The 18,277-nt window shown below is 39.5% G+C and overlaps 1 protein-coding gene across 1 annotated transcript in view; it reads left to right on the forward strand.

Moving 5' to 3' along the window:
* DAPP1 (dual adaptor of phosphotyrosine and 3-phosphoinositides 1) overlaps positions 1-18,277 on the forward strand; it is a 52,399-nt gene that overhangs the window by 14,373 nt on the left and 19,749 nt on the right. The window contains exons 2-4 of the mRNA XM_019661685.1: positions 4,095-4,217; positions 8,229-8,362; positions 17,708-17,838. Coding sequence (XP_019517230.1) covers positions 4,095-4,217; positions 8,229-8,362; positions 17,708-17,838 — 388 coding nt within the window. The remainder of the gene's footprint in view (positions 1-4,094; positions 4,218-8,228; positions 8,363-17,707; positions 17,839-18,277) is intronic.

Consider the following 18,277-nt stretch of genomic DNA (forward strand, 5'->3'; position numbering starts at 1 on the left):
GGCAGCTCAGCGGCTGCTCAGCTCGGGCTGGACTCGAACCGCTGTTGCTCAGAGCTCAAACTCTTGAGCGAGCTCTTAACCAACTGAGCCACTCGGCCGCCCCGGGATCTATCAACTTTTGACCTGTGTGTGTGTGTGTGTGCGCACGCAAGCAAACACCCTCAGCGTTTCTCAGTGGGGTTGCAGTTGACATTCTGGGCAGGACAATTCTTGGTTGTTCAGAACTGCCTCATTCTTTGTAGGGTGTTAAGCATTACTGGCACTCCCTCACCAAGTGCTAGTAGTGCCCAATCCCCTGCCCTCATTATTTGACAACCCAAAAAGCTTTCACACCTTTTCAAACACATTTGGTTAACTTTTCACAGAATCCCATCCTATGAGCACTCAACTTTATTTATCATCTCACTGTTACTGGATATTTACAATGGCTTTAAATTTTTCCTCTCCCAAACATGTCTGCCACAAACACCTTTGTTCATCTTTCCTTCTGCTTACAAGTAAGTGTGATTGTTCCACTAGACAGATGCAAGAAGTGGAATCACTGGTCACCTGTGCATGTTCAGTTACACTATATGTGCTAAAGTCACCTTATACCCCTTCCAACAGTAGATGATAATATCCATCGTCCCCAGATTCTTCAGTACTTAATAGTGTCTAACTCTTTTAGCCAATTGGGTGGATAAAGAAAACAGCACATTGTTGTTTTCACTTGCATTTCTCTGATTGGTAGTGAGACTGTTTATTTGAAATACATAATTCCTCTTCTGTGAAAGACTTTCACTTTCTCTTCTGTATGTGTATACATTTTAATTTTTACTACATATGCTTTATAATAGGAAAAAATTATACACACTTTAAAAAATAACTTACGCATCCTTCAAGGCCTACTTAGATCTTGGCTCATTTAGGGAAGAGTCTTAATCTTTCTTCCTGGAAGAAGGTAGGGTGCTTCACTCTCTGGTATGTAGTTTGCAAAGTACTATTTGTCTCATCCTCCTGACTAGATTAATGGTTTTCTGAAGCCCAGCTGAGGCTTCTCCATTTTTGTTCCTTTTGACCTGCATAGTGCAATGCCTTGCACAATGCTTTGCACAGATTTGAAGCCTAATAATAAAGATTTATAAAGCTGAATGATAGAAGGTAGAGACGGTTGATTATGGGGAAACTAACAACTTCACTCTACTGTATTTTCAACCTTTAGTTCTTCATGGACACAAGTGAACACATTCCTACAAAGACTATGTAATGTTGTTTGGCTCTATAGTCAGTTCCCTGAAAGATGTGCTCATCATAAGTTTCTGGGAAAGAAATGCTTAACTCAATTAAAAGGGGAAATTTAGGCATTTGTGTAAGAGCTATTTGAGGAATGAGGCTCCTCACTGACCCGTAGACATCACGAAGTGTAGGTGGCTGTGTGGCAGGTTCTGTCTTAGGTTTGCCCAAGCCCAGGTCTCTACAAAATCCAAGAAACACCAAGATTGACTCAATCAAGCTGACACCCAGAAATTAACACTCACTGAGATGTTCCAAATTGGTTCACAGTGTGATTCTTCTTGCTTTATACTCAAGCATTTCTTATGTGTTTATGGTATATAGTTATTATTTAGAAGATTACCATAAAAATTTTTTAGTAAAAACTGCTTTCAAGCTGTAATTATCAGAAGAATTTTGTAAATGCATTAAACACAGACTTCGGATCTCATTGAAAAGACTCCAAAGGAATGTCCAAATCCTTTATATATTAGAATTTTGTTCATTACATTTTGTTGCTTCAAATGCATGATCTATTGGCTCAAAAGGTAGTAAGAACTAGTGACCTTGTGAAGATTTCACCTATCAAAAGAATTAGAAGTTGGGCTGTAGCCAAACCTGAAGTTCTTTTTATAACTTCACTTTTAATTCCTCCAATTGTCTTTTAAGTTGATTGTATAATTGACATAAAACATTATATTAGTTTCAGATTCCAATAGTCCTTTTGAAGCGTTTTGTAGTGAGAAGATTTGAACTTGTCTGTGAATCAGTTCAATGAATGAAGCTGCTTTGTGGGTAAATAACTCAATGGATTTTCTTATAAAATGTTTTTCCTTTCCATTGCTTTCAGCTAGCAAATACATTTCTAGTACAGGATGGAGGCATCTCTGCCCCAAAGAAGAAATATGCTAAAGAAACACACATTAAGAAATGCAGATTTAGAAAACAGATAGCTTGAAGACCTATGTAGAAACTTCCTTCCACAGATGGTCTCACATTTACTTTTTATTATCAGGCTAAAATTTCCGACCATGGTGATGTCGCAGTAGATGCCATGACAACAGGACCCTTCACTCCCAGAGTCGGGCTCTTCCTCAAAGTTCTTGTACACACTACACACCCATTAACAGTCCTTCATTCACTGAGGTTATTGACATTATTTTTGTAATTGCCCATGTCCCCTTCCTCTCCACTGCTGTGGACTGTGTGTGGGTCCCTTGCAGTAGCAACTATCCCTGTTACTTAGCTTTCTGTTATCTTAAATAAACTGAAAGTAATAAAAAAAGTATATTTGAGCAAAAAGAAAATCACACCACAGAGAATATATCACACATTATGTCTTTGTGAATCTCAATGGCTTCATGCAAACAACTGATGTGTACTAAGGTTTGCTGTTTGCATACCTGTTTTGACCATTTCATGTGTGTCAATATGATCAGTACTCACAATTGACCCATGAGGTATGACTATTATTAATCCTATTTTAGACGTGAGAAAACTGAGGCTCAGGTTGGTTATGTAACTAGCAAGCAGTTTCACCCGGCTAGAGAGGGACTGAGGCAAACCTACTCCATTGGTCACAATCCTAATCAACACATTGAACTGCCTCCACCAAGTCATTAAAAAGAACATGAAAGAAAAATAAAAAAATAAAAAAATAAAAAGAACATGAAAGATCTGTCATTAGGGGATAAGAAAAAGGTGCAGAATGGTGTGCCTAGAATGCTCTTATTTCCATCGCATTAGAAGCGGGTCATATCTGAATGCCCCTAGATATATATGATATCTCCTAGGAGGCAATACAGGAAAATGGTTAACGCTGGTATCCTCTGGGGAAAGAAACAGGGGGACTGAGGATTAAAGGTGAAAAAAAAAAGCTTTATTTTCATTATGTCTTCTTTTAAAAGGTATTTGGATTTTTTTTTCTCCTATCATGGATGTACGTTACCTTTTCTAAAACAAACTTTTTTAAACCCATATGTCAATTTGAATCTTCTTGGGACTTGCCCCAGCTCTTCAGATATTTGTCAGTTTGAAAGGATATTTTATGGAGCTTGTATCTCCGTATAAAACACCTGAATCCTTGCACTCAACTTCATTTCACTCATGGCAATGGACTCTAGTATAATAGCTGAGTGGTTTTCTACACTGCAAAAGATGGTACCACACTTGCAAAAGAAACTGAGAGAGAAAGAAAGGAAAGAGAATAATTGGTGAAAGCCTATTCTTATGGTTATATTTGACTTGGACTTTAAATTTCTTTCCTGTTTACAAAGAAATTTTGTATGTTTGTTTGCTAGGGTTACCATGACTACAATCGTAGTACAAAGTACTACAAAATGGGTGGCTTAAACAGAAGAAATTTATTGTCTCACAGTTGTGGAGGACAGAAGCCCAAAATCAAGGTGTCAGTAGGGTTTGTTCCTGCTGAGGGTTGTGAGGAAAGGATATGTTTCAGCCTTCCCTCCTTGACTTGTAGGTGGTCATCACCACAGTTACATGGCGTTCTCCCTGTTTGCAAGTCTGTCTCCAAAAGGTCCTCTTTTTACAAGACGACACAATCGTATTAGATTCAGGCCCACACTAATGACCTCATTATAACTTGCTGAAGACCCTATTTCCAAATAACATCACATTCTGAGGTACCGAGGGTTAGGGTTTCAACATATGAATTTTCAGCCTCGCCCCGCGATTTCCTTGTCCTGATGTCCTGGCTGAGAGCTTGGTGTCTGTGCTACTTATGTGGGGAATGTTGCTGAGGTAATCTTTGAGAGGAAATGCCAGTGAGGGAAGAGTCACCCTGAGGTTGGCCCTGAGTGACGGCACTGTTCTCTCCTTCCTAGGTGGTATCATGGCAACCTCTCTCGGCATGCAGCGGAGGCTCTTCTCCTCTCAAATGGATGTGATGGCAGCTACCTTCTGCGGGACAGCAATGAAAGGACTGGGCTGTACTCTCTCTCCGTGAGGTAGGATGCTTAAAGACTGTGCATTCAATATGGTTCCATCTCTCACTTACATGGCCATGAACTTTATCATCACACCCAAATTGCCATATAACAACTTCCTCTTGATTCCTGTTAGACCAGCAGATCCAAGGATTCCAAGCTCTGAGGGGTGAGACTGTAAAAAACATTCTCGCTTCTTCCATTGGCGAGGGGGGTGGAGGGTGGGAAATGTTAGAACTAAAGGAGTCTTTATGAATTGTTTAATCCAAACTTCTGGCTTGACTGATGAAGGAACTGAAACCTGAAGTGGTAACGTGTCTGGCACTCAATACATCAGCGACAGAAACAGCACCAGACTCCAGGTCGCTGAATGCTCGCCCAGTGCCCTTTGAATATTCCTTACTTCCTCTGGAAAATCAGAGTGGTTTTCATCATCACTTTCATAATCAGACTCAAGCAGGCAATAATGTAACTTAATTTTTTTTTTGTATAAATGGACTGACCTCCTTTCTCAAGTTTCCACCTTCCCTGAATTAATGTAGTCCTTACCAGGGATACCCAGCCAAAAAGAGTGCTTGTCCAGTCGTTCCAGGGTCTGTCTCCTCACCCCTTCTTTCTGGCTGGCTCCCCTCTCAGAGAAGTTGAAATACCCATGAGATAATCAGAAGGTGTCATTGGTTCTGTCAGCACCTGTCACCTTGGCTTCTGCTGGCATGTAGCAAGTCTTTGTGGGTTCATGGGCAATTAGTTGCCCCTGCCTTCGTCTGGGGATGTGAGGACTCCATGAAATTGCGGCAGGCCACCCACCCCTTTAACATCAAACTGTTACTATTTTATCACTGCTCTGATGGTGCCTCCATATGCCCTTGAAAGAAAGTCACATGTTCCCTTCATGCTGCAGTCCCTCACGTTAACTGGGAACAAGAAGGTTTTCTCTTTTATTTCCTGCTCCACATGGTCCTGGTCTCCTTGTCACTAACTCAGCAACTCCTTTCTGTCTGAAACTTCTTTTCTATCCTTTCTATCCAGCTCCGCAACATTTTTTTTGTTTTTGTTTTTAATTAATGGCAGGCTTCTATGAGCTCAAAAGCCAAGAATTAACATAGTTTCTTATCTTCTCTTTGGACTTGAGGCATTCCATATTTTCTGTTACATAACAAATTACCCCAAAACTTAATGGCTTAAAACAACAAAAATTGATTATCTCACAGTTTCTGTATATCAAAAGTATAGGCATAAAAAAACAAAACAAACAAACAAAAAAACTATAGGCATGATTTGGTTGGATTCTGTGCTCAGGCTTCTACCAAGATGAAAGAAAGACGTTGGCCAAGGCTGTGGCTTACTTGGGGCTCAGAGTCCTACCCCTTCATTCTCTCTTGTCCTCTTTATTCCTTTTCATTCATTTTCTTGCTGCTGTTGGACTGAGCTCCCCATCTCCCATATAGCTATGAGCCAGGGACCACTCTCAGCTCCTAGAGGCCATCCGCAGTTCCTTGCCAAGTGGCCCCACAGGCAGTTCACATGGATGTTTGCTTCTTCCTAGGCCAGCGAGAGCATGTCTCTCTGACCTCCTTTTCTGTGACCAGCCACAGAAAACTTGCTGCTTTTACCAAAACTCTCACGTGATTAGGTCAGGCCCACTCAGACAAGCTCCATATTTTAAAGTCAACTGATTTGGGGCCTTAATTATTGGCAAAATCCCTTCCAGCCACAATTACATTAACATTTTATTGAATAATTGGGGAAAGGTGTTTGTACTCCAGGGGCTGAGAACCTTGAAGCCATATTAGAATGCTGTCTGCCACACCTTTCATTCCTAGATCACTGGAAGTCTAGAGGCTACTTTAAGGGAAATGAGAGAAATAAGTGGAAGGTGGTGGGGTAAATATGAAAGTCACAGGAAAATAAACCCAAAACATTCATTAACATTTTTATGTTACTCTGCTATAGTTTCTTTACAAATTTTCCAAATAACACTTTTGAGAAAATTTAATCAAAAACTGAATTCTGTTTAGGAGGAATTGTGTTTTTTCTGATCAACAGCAAATGTTAAAAGTTCATCAAGTGGTTAGGCTGCAGATCCTTATTGCATGGATCTCCCCAAAATCTCAAACAAACCTGTGGAATTATGGGATCAAAGAATATTAACCTTTCACCTATATATGTCTTATCTGAAGAATTGGATCATAAGCTCCTTACAAATAGATGGCATATATTATACATTTATATAAAATTTTAAATATAAATTATTAACTTCCATCACAAGCATTTGGAAATGCTAAAAAACAAAAGAAAACAAAACAGAAAACCTCGCCAGCAGAGGTAAGAGGAACCACAGACCAGCTCAGTAGAATGACTGTTAGTATTCATTCATTCAGTTAGTCACTCCTTAATAATAAATAATCAAGAGCATCTACTCTGTGCCAATCACTCTGACAAGTGTTATAGAAGATTCAAAGACCCTGTGCTCAGGAAGTGTAGCCTCACATGGGCAATAAGACCATTTTAAAATACCTCACTACAAAGTAGAGTGCAGTGAATGACACAAAAGGAAGCAAGATACAAGTAAGTGCTCAGGTTGTTGAGAAGAAAAAAAGCAAGTAAGTCAAGCTGAATGAATCTTGCAATATTTGACAGAGTAGGCGGCATTTGAACAGGCACTTGATCAAAAAGAAAGGGGGAGAATTTGCAGGTGAAGGGAACTGTATGAACTAGGGGACAAAGTGGAAACTCCTAGGAGAACTGTAGGTCCAGCTGGACTAGAGCAGCAGTTAGCAAGGTGTGGTCCCCAGACCAGTAGCATTGCCTGAGAACATGGTAGGACTGTAAATTCTCAGGCCCCACCCCAGAACTACTGAATCAGAAATTTGGTGGGTAGGTCAGTGGGGGTGGGAGCGCTGAAATCTGGGTTTTAACAAAGCTTCCAGGTGATTCTGATTGCTGATGCATGTGAAAATTGGAGCATGCCTTGCACAGAGAGGAGAAGAGTAGCCAGAGTCAAAGTATATATGCTATATATAATTTATAATCTATTTAATACTCTTCCTCATTCCAAAAGTGAGGTGGGAAATGACAATGTAGGAAATTTGATATTTGAGTTAGTAGGCAGTGGAACAGGCCTGGGAGGAAAAGGGTTGCTCTCACATCACTAATTAGGTGACAGATGCAGAATTCAGGCTGACTCCCAAACAAGTAAGGGCCAAGGACAGAGAGAATTTGGGGAAGGTGTGACATGCCATTTCTATCAACTCTCTTCCCTGCTCTTTTTAAACTTATGCCCCTCAAGGGGATTAATGTACAAGGACTCTTTCAGTAAGCCAGAGAATACACAGGAAAGATTGTCTCTTGTTTTCCATTAGAGTGAAAAAATGGGAACAGCACACTGTCAAAGGAAACTGTGCTTTAAAAATGCCAATGGTTTCTACTTCAGCTTCAGGTGTACAGCACATTGGTCAGGCATCTACACAGTCTATGAAGTGATCCTCTTGATAAGTCCAGTGCCTGTGTGGCACCCTACATAATCTTTACAACATTGTTGATTACATTCCCCAGACTGTATTTCATATCCCCGTGCCTATATTGTGTCTACTTGTTTGCTCTTTCTAATCCCTTCACCTTCTGCCCCATCCCTTCACCTTCTGCCCCATCCCCTCCCCACTTCCACCTAGCAACCGACAGTTTTTTTCTGTATTGTATGTCAACTATATATATATATATGGTCATGGGAGGTGGAATATAGCATAAGGAAGATAGTCAATGGTATTGTAACACCTATATAAGATGTCAAAGGGGTAGTAGCTTGGGGGAGGGGGGCTTTGTAAGGGGTGTAAATGTCTAGCTATTATGTTGCTTTGTACATCTGAAACTAATTTAAACTATTTTTTTAATGCCAATGGTGTCAATGATTGTATCATAATTCTCAGTTGTTAGGAGGGTTTAATGGTGATACTCATGCCTACGGTTAGTATATCCCTTCAAAAAGGATATTCATTTGTTAAAAAACATTAAACATTTCTTCTTCTCTTTCAGAGCCAAAGACTCTGTCAAACACTTTCATGTTGAATATACCGGATATTCATTTAAATTTGGCTTTAATGAATTCTCATCTTTGAAGGATTTTGTCAAGCATTTTGCAAACGAACCTTTGATAGGAAGCGAGACAGGTAAATTATGAACTTGACCTATGAAACATTGTTTCAGAATGGAGGAGGGACAAGGTGGATTTCAATTAAATATTTGTCACTTCTATTGAATTGTGTGTCTATGACATGCAATTGGATGTTTTGAAACATTTTTTCCAATTACTGTGCCATTTACTACATTAATAATTATATTCATATGTATTTCAGTACTTTAGTAATATCTTTAGAAGAAAATGTACTTTGCACAAAATAGATAATTTTTTCAGAATGTTATTTAAAGGATTGATTAAAAGCTCACAATTTCTTTAAAATAATCCATTCACTTTATAATAATATATACAATGAACAAAGAAATAACAAAGGTAAGAATAACTTTTTGATTCTTCATAATTTTAGATATGGGTAGTTTGCATATCTTGGAGACCCATAAAATATAATTTTGAGCATTTTTAAAAATAAAATTCATACTTAAATTTCTACAAAGATCACTGAATATTGAAAATATTGACTAACAATTGCTCTCCTAACCAATGCCTTCATTTCATCATAAAAATCTGTTTCTCTTATCTTGGTTTCTTGTAAGTTTTTAAACTGGACTTAAATATGGCTGGAAAAAATTTGAATTTTCCTGTTTGAGTGGTAACAGTCAAACCAGAAAATTCACATTAAAAAAAAGAACCTGTGGCACAAGAGGAACTCAAAACTTAATAACACAGCTGGTTACTAAGAATTTGTATATACTCGTTTTCTTGGTAAACATGGTCGAGGGGCTTTTTGTTAAATTCAGTGTGGTAAGAAGAGATGCCACCATTGGCTTTTCCTTTTTAGCTATTTTTGTGGCCTGGATAGACCCTGATATGAATCATACAGTGTTGAGTATAGATAAAAATTACAGTGAAAACCACAGAATATTTGCCTTATTTTATACTGATCACACAAGTTCTATAATAGAATATTCCAAACTATAAAATTGGAACTATATATATATATCTATTTTTTTTTTCTGGTGGAAATTCTTCCAATCCGCCCTGAAAATTACTTCATTATTTAACCAGCAGTACTTCCCATAAACTAACGGCAGGTAGGGATGTATTTATTTTTATTGTTACTTTGACTTTGGTAAGCATTTCAATTTCTTAAATCCCTTCACTTCAGACTTATTTCCTACCTGTGTCCAACCTTACACCCAATTTTGTTCAATTCTTGGTCACTGGCAATGGAGAAGAGATTTTTGAAGCCAAGGACTTTGTTTTGTCTGCCTCTATTTTTGTCCTTTTTCATGTCCCCCTGGTCCTGGTACTGTGGATGGCGCTTTGGGTGAATGAATGAATGGATGACTATGAATAGGAACTCCTTATAGCCTTCAGAGCCATTATAATTGTTATCTTCCAGCCTGTTCTTTCTCCAACCAAAGTCAGCGCCCTTCTTTTAAACTCTCTTCCTAGACCCTATTTTTAACCACTTTGATCATTCTCTGGGCTCTTTCCTGAACTTTCTTGAAGTTAGGGAAAATGTGCACATTCTGCCTACCAATAGGTTTCAAAACATTTTAAGATCAACATGAAGGCAGTGCTTTTTGCTTGAACCTTTCAGGCACCGATCCAATAATCAGGCAAGAGGATCCCTCCAAAGTAAAGCCTCCTTGACATTAAATTTGTGACATGTTAAGATTCCCTGTAAATAGATTAATCTAACTAAAGAAGATTTAAGATTAATTCATTAGGGATTGTAAGGGTTTTTAATCCTGTCTCCTATAGTAGTTCTGTCCAAAGCTATAGCTTGCTATATCATTATCATTACTATAATTATTTTATTTGTTGCAATAAAACTCAGGAAACTTAAGATTTGTATCCTCTCTCCTGCATCTCCTTATTCTACTCATTATCCAACAGGGAATTTACTGCTATTTGAACCCCTGCTACAGGGGCATGGTGCTGATAGATATGCACTTGACTTACTGGCTTCCAACCCTTGAGTTAGATTCTACTAACTCTATGAAATATCCCTCTTATCTGTTCCATCCAGATGAAGGCAAAGCCACTGAGCCTGGAAACAAGGGGCAAAACCCATGACAGAGGAGTGTTCTCATTTTGCCCCTCTGGCAGTAATTGGCCACAGGAAACAAGATAATGAGCTGAAGTCATGAGGACTCTTAAGCTGTCCTCAAGGAGTCAGAGTCAGCACTGTGATCTATGAAAAACAGTGAATGGAAATTGGGATGCCACCTTCTAAAAATAGGTCTCTTGTTCCTTTAAGAACTGGCTCCTGGTGTTGGCTCCCCATGACCAAGCTGATGATTCCTTGTGTACCATGAAGTAAAGTGCCAATTCTTCTTAAAGTTATTGTTATAAGTAAAGATCACCAGGGAAAGCACTTGCCTGCACAAGAATGAAGTCTTGCCAGGGTTCTCACCTTTAGGTCCCCAGAAGGAGAAGAACTAGAATTGGGTATTTCAGGCCTCCTCTGTCAGCCCTGGCCCCACTCAGGCCAGCCTCGCCCTGCAGGACCTGATGGGGGTGTTTACTTGAAAGAAACTTTCTCACACTCATCCACTGGCAGGGATCGCATTACCTCTGGGGGCAACGGAGAAGATCTCCAAATAACCAACAACCTTACACTTTTGCTTTACAATTATATATAATGTCTTCAGTAGAGTGAATTCCAGAACACTTGGTTCTGGGTGATAAGAAAATATTTGCTCTCAGAATAGGTAAAACTGTTAACCTAAAAGGATATATACTATTCTAAGATATCTGTTTTCCTATTTTGTTCTTATTGTCTATTTAACTCTCAGGATTTCTGTTTCTTAACCTGAAGAATGAACATTTACTGAAGAAGATCTAACCCTCTGACAACCTTAAGATTCTGTTATTATAATTTCCTCCTTATTCTTGCTATAATCTTCATTTAATCTCTCTGATCTCCATTAAAGTTTCTGTTCGCTGTAAATTCTTATTAATACCCATAAATACTCTTAAGATGTTTATAATTCTTAGAACCCAATTATTTCCCAAGTACATTATAGAGATCTACAATGTACTGTCTTGTTTTACTTTTCTCAATGGCCCTTTGATCTTCTAACATATTGTGTAATTCACTTAAAAAAAAATCTTTGCACTAGTATCTAAACTCTTTGAGAAGAGGGATTTTTGTCAGTTTGTTCCATTACATCCCAGCACCTAAAAGAATAGCTGCTAATAATTATCCACAACCTTTGATGTTGGGTATCCCATTACCAATGCCTGCATTGGAGCTGGCATGGCAACCCCACAACCAGCAAATTTCTGACCATTAATTTGCCTTTAATTTGTAATAGTAAGATATCATAGAAAAAGTCTCTTCATAATTGTACATGGCTTTTTAATTCAACCCACATAGACTTGGAAACCTGATACTGTCATTAGCATGAATATGTTTAGTTCATTGTTAATTTTTACTGTATTCTCTTGTAATTAGTTAAGTTTCATATATATACTCTTAAAAATATAAACAGCATTTACTTTATGCTTAAATGACCAACTAGTATTAGAACAAAATTTACCTTTCCCTTTATCTTTTGTTTTTATTGCAATACTTAGGTGTATGAAACTGTCACATGTGATTTATTATAGGAATTACTATGTTGTCAATTTAATTGGCTAACCAGCACGAAAAATTATAATTCAAGTGCTGTGTTTGTGCTTACCCTTTATAATAATTGGTTCTCAGTTTTGAAGATCCTATCTGGTTCTTTCTAAAATGTCAAATTTCCACTTCTCTTTTTGTTTTAATGTGGGGATTCCCAACCTCTTGATAACCGCTACGGTTATTATTATTTTATTTTGTGACATCAGACATTTTACCCAGGTAGTATGTTAAAATAATTAAGTTAAAACTAATTTTAGGTTGAGATTTGTGTGACATTTCTGAAAATAATTGGTGGCAACTTGGAGTTTTGCCAAGCCATGACCAGGACTACACTTCCTTTTTTTTTTTAAAGATTTTTATTTTATTTTTTTATTCGGGAATTGTGGGAAGGGGAACAGACAAGTTGCTGTCCTTTTGTTCTTCAGTCTAGTTGTGGAGGACGTTGCTTCACTGGCCCAAGTTGGCACCATCATTGCGCTCTTCCCGGGTGAGGCAGATCAGTTACCGGCTTCTGGACTTTATCACTCGCTGGCTGCTGGCTACACACGGTAGCCCATGGCAACCCACTGCCACAGGGACTGCAGTCTACACCGTCACCGGTGACTCACGCAGCCCAGCTCCAAGTTGATCTGTTGTTCAGCATCTTAGCTGTAGAGGGCAGTGTCACTGGCCCTCATATGTGGGATCCAAACCGGGCTCTCTGGCGTTCCAAGCCAGCTCTTAACCAATGCGCCACTCGGCCGGCCCTGGACTACACTTCTTTATGTTCGCCAAAAGAATATATTTTCTTAGTTTGTAATGAGGTGTGTTTGAAAAAGCAAAAAGCAGGCAAGGAGGAGCATGTGTGGAGTGTTTACTAAGTTCTGGGCATTTTATTAGATGTTTTAACATATATCAAATTATTTAATTTTCTGAATCACCCACAATAATATGTAAAGTGGTCCCATTTCCAGATGGGGAAATCAAAACTCAGAGATTTTTAGTTATTTGCCCAAGGTTGCACAGCTAGTAAGCATCAGAGCTGATGCTGGAATCCAGGCCAACTTAGCTCTAATGCATAGGTGCTCTCCACTCACTTTGCTGGCTCCTCAAACTGGTCTCATGGTGACAGACACTGTAGTGTAATATGGCCACAGCACAGCATGGCCTTAAATGGATTTGCATGAGAAGAATCTCTGCCACAGAGATATAATAGTGTTTGTAGGATACAGCAGGGCTACAATACATGTTTTAGTTCTATCCCTCTGTCTCTAAGGTCTACAATAATATTTTGGTATGTGATGTAAAACTGTTGCTTTAAAGAATATGAATCAATTTGAACTTCTGTCTTTGTGTTTATTGCTGTTCTTATTTTATTTACATAAATTGCCATTTGAAAAATTATACTAGAGGAAATCTTAAAACATAAAAAGAAAACATCCCCCAAATACTTTGGCCCATCTCATTCATGCTTCTCCCCAAAAGGATATAAAACAGCCTATGTAAATATGAGAAAGTAAAATAAAATTTAAGGTTTCTTGCCTCTCAATTGGGCCTCTGTGTTTAACTGGATTTATGAATGTTAGAGTAGGCAGAGATCTCAGGCTATTTAATTTCTTCTTACAAATGAAGAAACTGAGAAATATTGAGGCAAAAACTCACATCTTGTTTCCTGAAGTTGTCTCCTAAAGAATTCATTTTTTTAAATTTTGATTTATGCATATGCTTTCTTGTCCACAATAGATAGAGTACATTTTACATGCCATACAGAGTTTCCTTGGAGGTGACCACACCAAGGCTGAGAGCAATGTATGCTATAATGAGTAAACACAAATTCCAAGCTCAACTCCAGTCTCTGCCATTCACCAGCGTGTGTGTCCTCCAGCAAGTAATGTAATCTCTCTGAGCTTCGGTTTCATAATGTTAAAAAATTGAGCTGATGATATAATGGTTCATACCTTAAAAGTTCATGACTTGCTGTGAAAATTGAATGAGATTAGGCATGGAAGCCATTTAGAATGATTCTTAATATGGCATAATCATTATTCTTATTAAATGAAGCCCTTTTATGATAATTCATTCCATCATATTATACATAAGAACTGTACATTCTTTATTATATCATAGTTTAGGGACAACTGAATTTGTATTTATCAAGTGTTTTTGATGACTTCATCAAAGTTTAAGCCAGTTGTACAGTGGATTCATATGAAAGGTAGAATCAACCTTTGACTACTCCAAAAAGAGTGACCTGACTTGACTTGGATACTTTAACAGAATATTATTTAATTTCTCTTTCCCTGGTTATCTGTTTTTCCTACCTCAGTATATTTTTCTCTGTGAGACTGGAAAAGCCCCTTCATATGTAAATGAATGTGGTTTAACCACCATCATTTTATTTAATATGTCGGGTTAAAGTCCATTTGCAGAGCAGGTTGCAAAAAAGAAAGGAGAAAAATCTTGAATATTTCTATAAACTGCCCCCTAGAAAGCTACTTCCCATTGGCAGGAAGAGACAGAGGAACCCACCAGTTGCAAACCTTGCTTTCTGAGCCTGTAGGCAATAATGAAACATGGATATGGTCTTATTTTAATTTAATTCATCAAATAGATATTGAGTGCCAACTATGAGCTAGGCACGATTAACCACTGACAATATAGTGATGAATCAGATACCATCTTCATCCTCAAACATCTTAGTCCAGCAGGGGAACCTGATGGGTAAGCACTAGATTTAGTTCATAAAAGAACATTCAAAACAAGTTTCCCTTTCAGGAGCAGTGTGTGCTCTTTCACTACACTTTATTTCAGTTATGAAACCAGTGCCTGGGGCTTGAGACTGCTCTTACTCTCCCTGCTGGAATACAAGATGAGTCCTTCAGTGCAATCTCACAGTATTACATACAGAGTAAGTGTCCTGTAAGTGACAGTTTGGTCAAAGCAAATTGAAATGTCTGCTTTGGCTCTGTTCCAATCACCTCAAAACGGTACCTCCAACAAGCATTTCTGAAACCACTTTCAGTCAAAGGCAGGAAACAATAGTCTCCTTTATGTAGTTCAGAAACTAAAATAAAATTGTAGCCATGTTTCCAAGACCTGTCGCTGCTAATCTTCCTCTCTCTTCTCCCTCTACCAGCCCTGCCTCCTGTGTTGCTTTTTTATCTGAATGGTCCAACCAAGCCCTGCAGTTAATTTGGTCTGAATATCACTAACCCAGATTCTTGTTCAATCTCCAGAACTATAAGATAATAAATTTGAATTGTTTAAGTCATTACATTTGTGGCGATTTGTCACAGCAGCAATAAGAAACTAGCACAGGTAGGCGCATGCTTAGGAGTATGCCTGGTTATACGCAAAAAGAAGATCGAGTCATTGCAGCTTACTAGAGCATCTTTTAAAAATCATTTTTGTACTAAGCATATGGAATAGGATGAAACCTTGGCATCAACTTTGAAGATAAGGCACGAGATTTCACATTCTTTTTAATTTGCGAACGCACTGATCCCTGGCCCCCTCTCCTTCACGGTCCAACAGAAGTGTCCCAGAGGCATTGACATGTCTGAGCACTGTAGCGGGTGACTACTAGACCACTCCCACTCTTATTCTTAGCAGAATGTTACACATTGGTCTTTTTAACTGAACATTTTAAAATTCATCTTCCTAAATATGTGACAATTGGACTTTTATTTAGGATTTAAAAATACTCTATATCAAAGCATAATAACAATCTAACGTTTTTATAATCCTTTCACAAACACTTCTTTATTGGTGCTTAAAAAAGCCTTATGAATAAGAGGTAATTTATTCTTACTTGTCAGAGGAGGAATCAAAAACTATAATGATTGTCCAAGATCAACAGGTACTGAGTGGCAGTGTTGGCTGTTTCCATGACGCCAGGGTGATGCCAGCCACACCACTGGAGGTGTTTCTCTGGGGTGGGTCACTTAAAGCACCAGCCCCAAATTCAGCAAGCACCAGCCATAGTATGACTGTGTTCACACAGCCCTGAGCCTGCACAACGGCTGCTCTGGATTTAGGTGTCGCTGCTTTCATTATGACTGTAAAACTGTCACCGGCCTCTTGTCCTGATATGACTAGATCTGTTCTCATGAAAGGATCGCATTGACAAAAGAGCGTGCTGACAATGTACAAAAGGGGACTGGGGCTTCTGATAACTGCTACAGCGCTTTTTCATTGAGATCCCAAAGCTACTGACATGAGCTGGATGCAGAAAGAAGAGGCGACCAGAGTCTCGCATTCCTTTCTGGAGCCAAGTTCAGAGGCCATCTTTTGGCTTTTCACAGTGCTCCTTTTCATTTTACAGCAGTGCATTACCTGGGCCCAGGGATCAGAAGCCACCGTTGTGTTTGTGTCAGTATGTTGTGTGTATCACACACAGCAGAAAGGTTTTGTTTTGTTTGTAGTTTCATCGTTACTATTAAGGGGTTTATCATTGCAGAGGAGGTATTTTTCTTTCCTCTTTATCATTCTCTTACTCCAATCCAAGGTCCATACTTTCTATAATGTTTCAAATTACCTCTTCAAAGAAGTCTTGCTGATCTATAGATATCTGTCTCACCCACCTCCACCCTTTTCGCTTGCTCTCTATTCCTTTACCTTGCTCTATTTGATCAAAACACTTCTCTCACCTGACATTTTTTTTTTTTCAAATTTGTTTCTGTCTCCCCTGCCACGGGAGCAGATGCTGTATCTCCTTTGTTTGCTGTTGTATCCCCAGTGCCTAGACAGTGCCTGGAACTTAGTAACGCTCGGTCAATATTTGTTGAATGAGTTATTGAATTCTTTACATCTCCCCCAGTGTCTAGTACAATCCCACGCCTGCCGTATAAAAGACCCTAGTGAAATAAAGCAAGCAACCACAGCAAGGGGAAAAAAACCCTTAACTTAACTTTTTCTGTAGTCAAAGTTTCTAGTTTCTGATTGACTGATTGATTGGGAGGAGGGCAGGATCCGAAGGGGAAAACGTCAGAAGTGTTGAGTCAGACCTGCTCTCAGCCCAAATGATGTGCCGAAACCCCCAAAGCCTGGCCCCTGGGCGGAGCCCATTTCCCAGCCTGGACTGCCCCCCGCAGATGGAAGTAAAGGCAATTATGCATGAGCACAGCCTGTTCACATCATGTTCACTTAAGATAAGCAAAGGCTTCATTTAGTTTATTTCGTTAATTGAGTGGTAGGCGACAGTAGGGAGAACACTGTGAGTCCACTTTTTTGAGATCCACTGATTTGTCACATGGTTTTCTGAGACCAATAGGAAATAAGGGCAATGGTATAAATCCTCCTATACCCCATGCATCTGCTGGGTTTTGTTTTCACGCCTTTTGTAAAGGCTTCCTGGAACACTTCCAGTTATTGTTTAAGGTCTAAATCAGTGTCACCTCTACGAAAGCTTTTCTGAAGCGTTCCCCAGGAGGGTTATTCTGGGCCTCCAGACACCACCAGCGTGCTTTGTTCACATCGCTGACGTTGGTGTCTTACTCCGTTCCGTTAAACGACTATCAGTTACATGCTATCCATTGACAGCTCTGTCTGAGCACGAGGAGGCCAGAAATCATCTAATCACGCTTTCTTTCTCCAGCGTCCAGCTTAAGTGCCTGGCACATAGTTGGTACTCAATAAATATTGAGAAAATAAGTGAATACGTGAAAAGAAACAAGAGGTTACAATGCAGTTGTTAGCATTTGGACTTTCTTCCTGGGGAAACTATTTGAAGACGGTTTGTTTTCTGTTTCCTTCATTCAGGCACTCTGATTGTTCTGAAACATCCTTATCCAAGAGAAGTGGAAGAACCTTCCATTTATGAATCCGTCCGGGTTCACACGGCAATGCAGACAGGAAGAACAGAAAATGACCTGGTACCCACTGCGCCTTCCGTAAGTGGCCATCGATCTCACACAGCTCTTTCGGTCTGTTAGTGATAATGTGCAAGACGAGTGATATACTTTTTAAAAAGATTTTTATTGGGGAATTGTGGGGATGAGAACAGCGCTGGGGAATTGGGGGAAGGGGAACAGAAAAGTTGCTGTCGTTTTGTTCTTCAGGCTAGTTGTGGAGGACGTTGCTTCACTGGCCCAAGTTGGCACCATCATTGCGCTCTTCCCCGGCGAGGCAGATCAGTCGCCAGCTTCTGGATGGCCGCTCACTGCGGCTGCTGGACGCTCACGCTGGCTGCTGGCTACATACGGTAGCCCATGGCAACCCACTGCAGCAGGGGCTACAGCCTAAGCCGTTGCCGGCGACTCACGGCAGCCCAGCTCCAGGTTGAGCTGTTGTTCAGCATCTTAGCTGTGGAGGGCAGTGTCACTGGCCCTC

This window comes from Hipposideros armiger, unplaced genomic scaffold (assembly GCF_001890085.2).
Source record: "Hipposideros armiger isolate ML-2016 unplaced genomic scaffold, ASM189008v1 scaffold_357, whole genome shotgun sequence".
Classification (NCBI taxonomy): domain Eukaryota; kingdom Metazoa; phylum Chordata; class Mammalia; order Chiroptera; family Hipposideridae; genus Hipposideros; species Hipposideros armiger.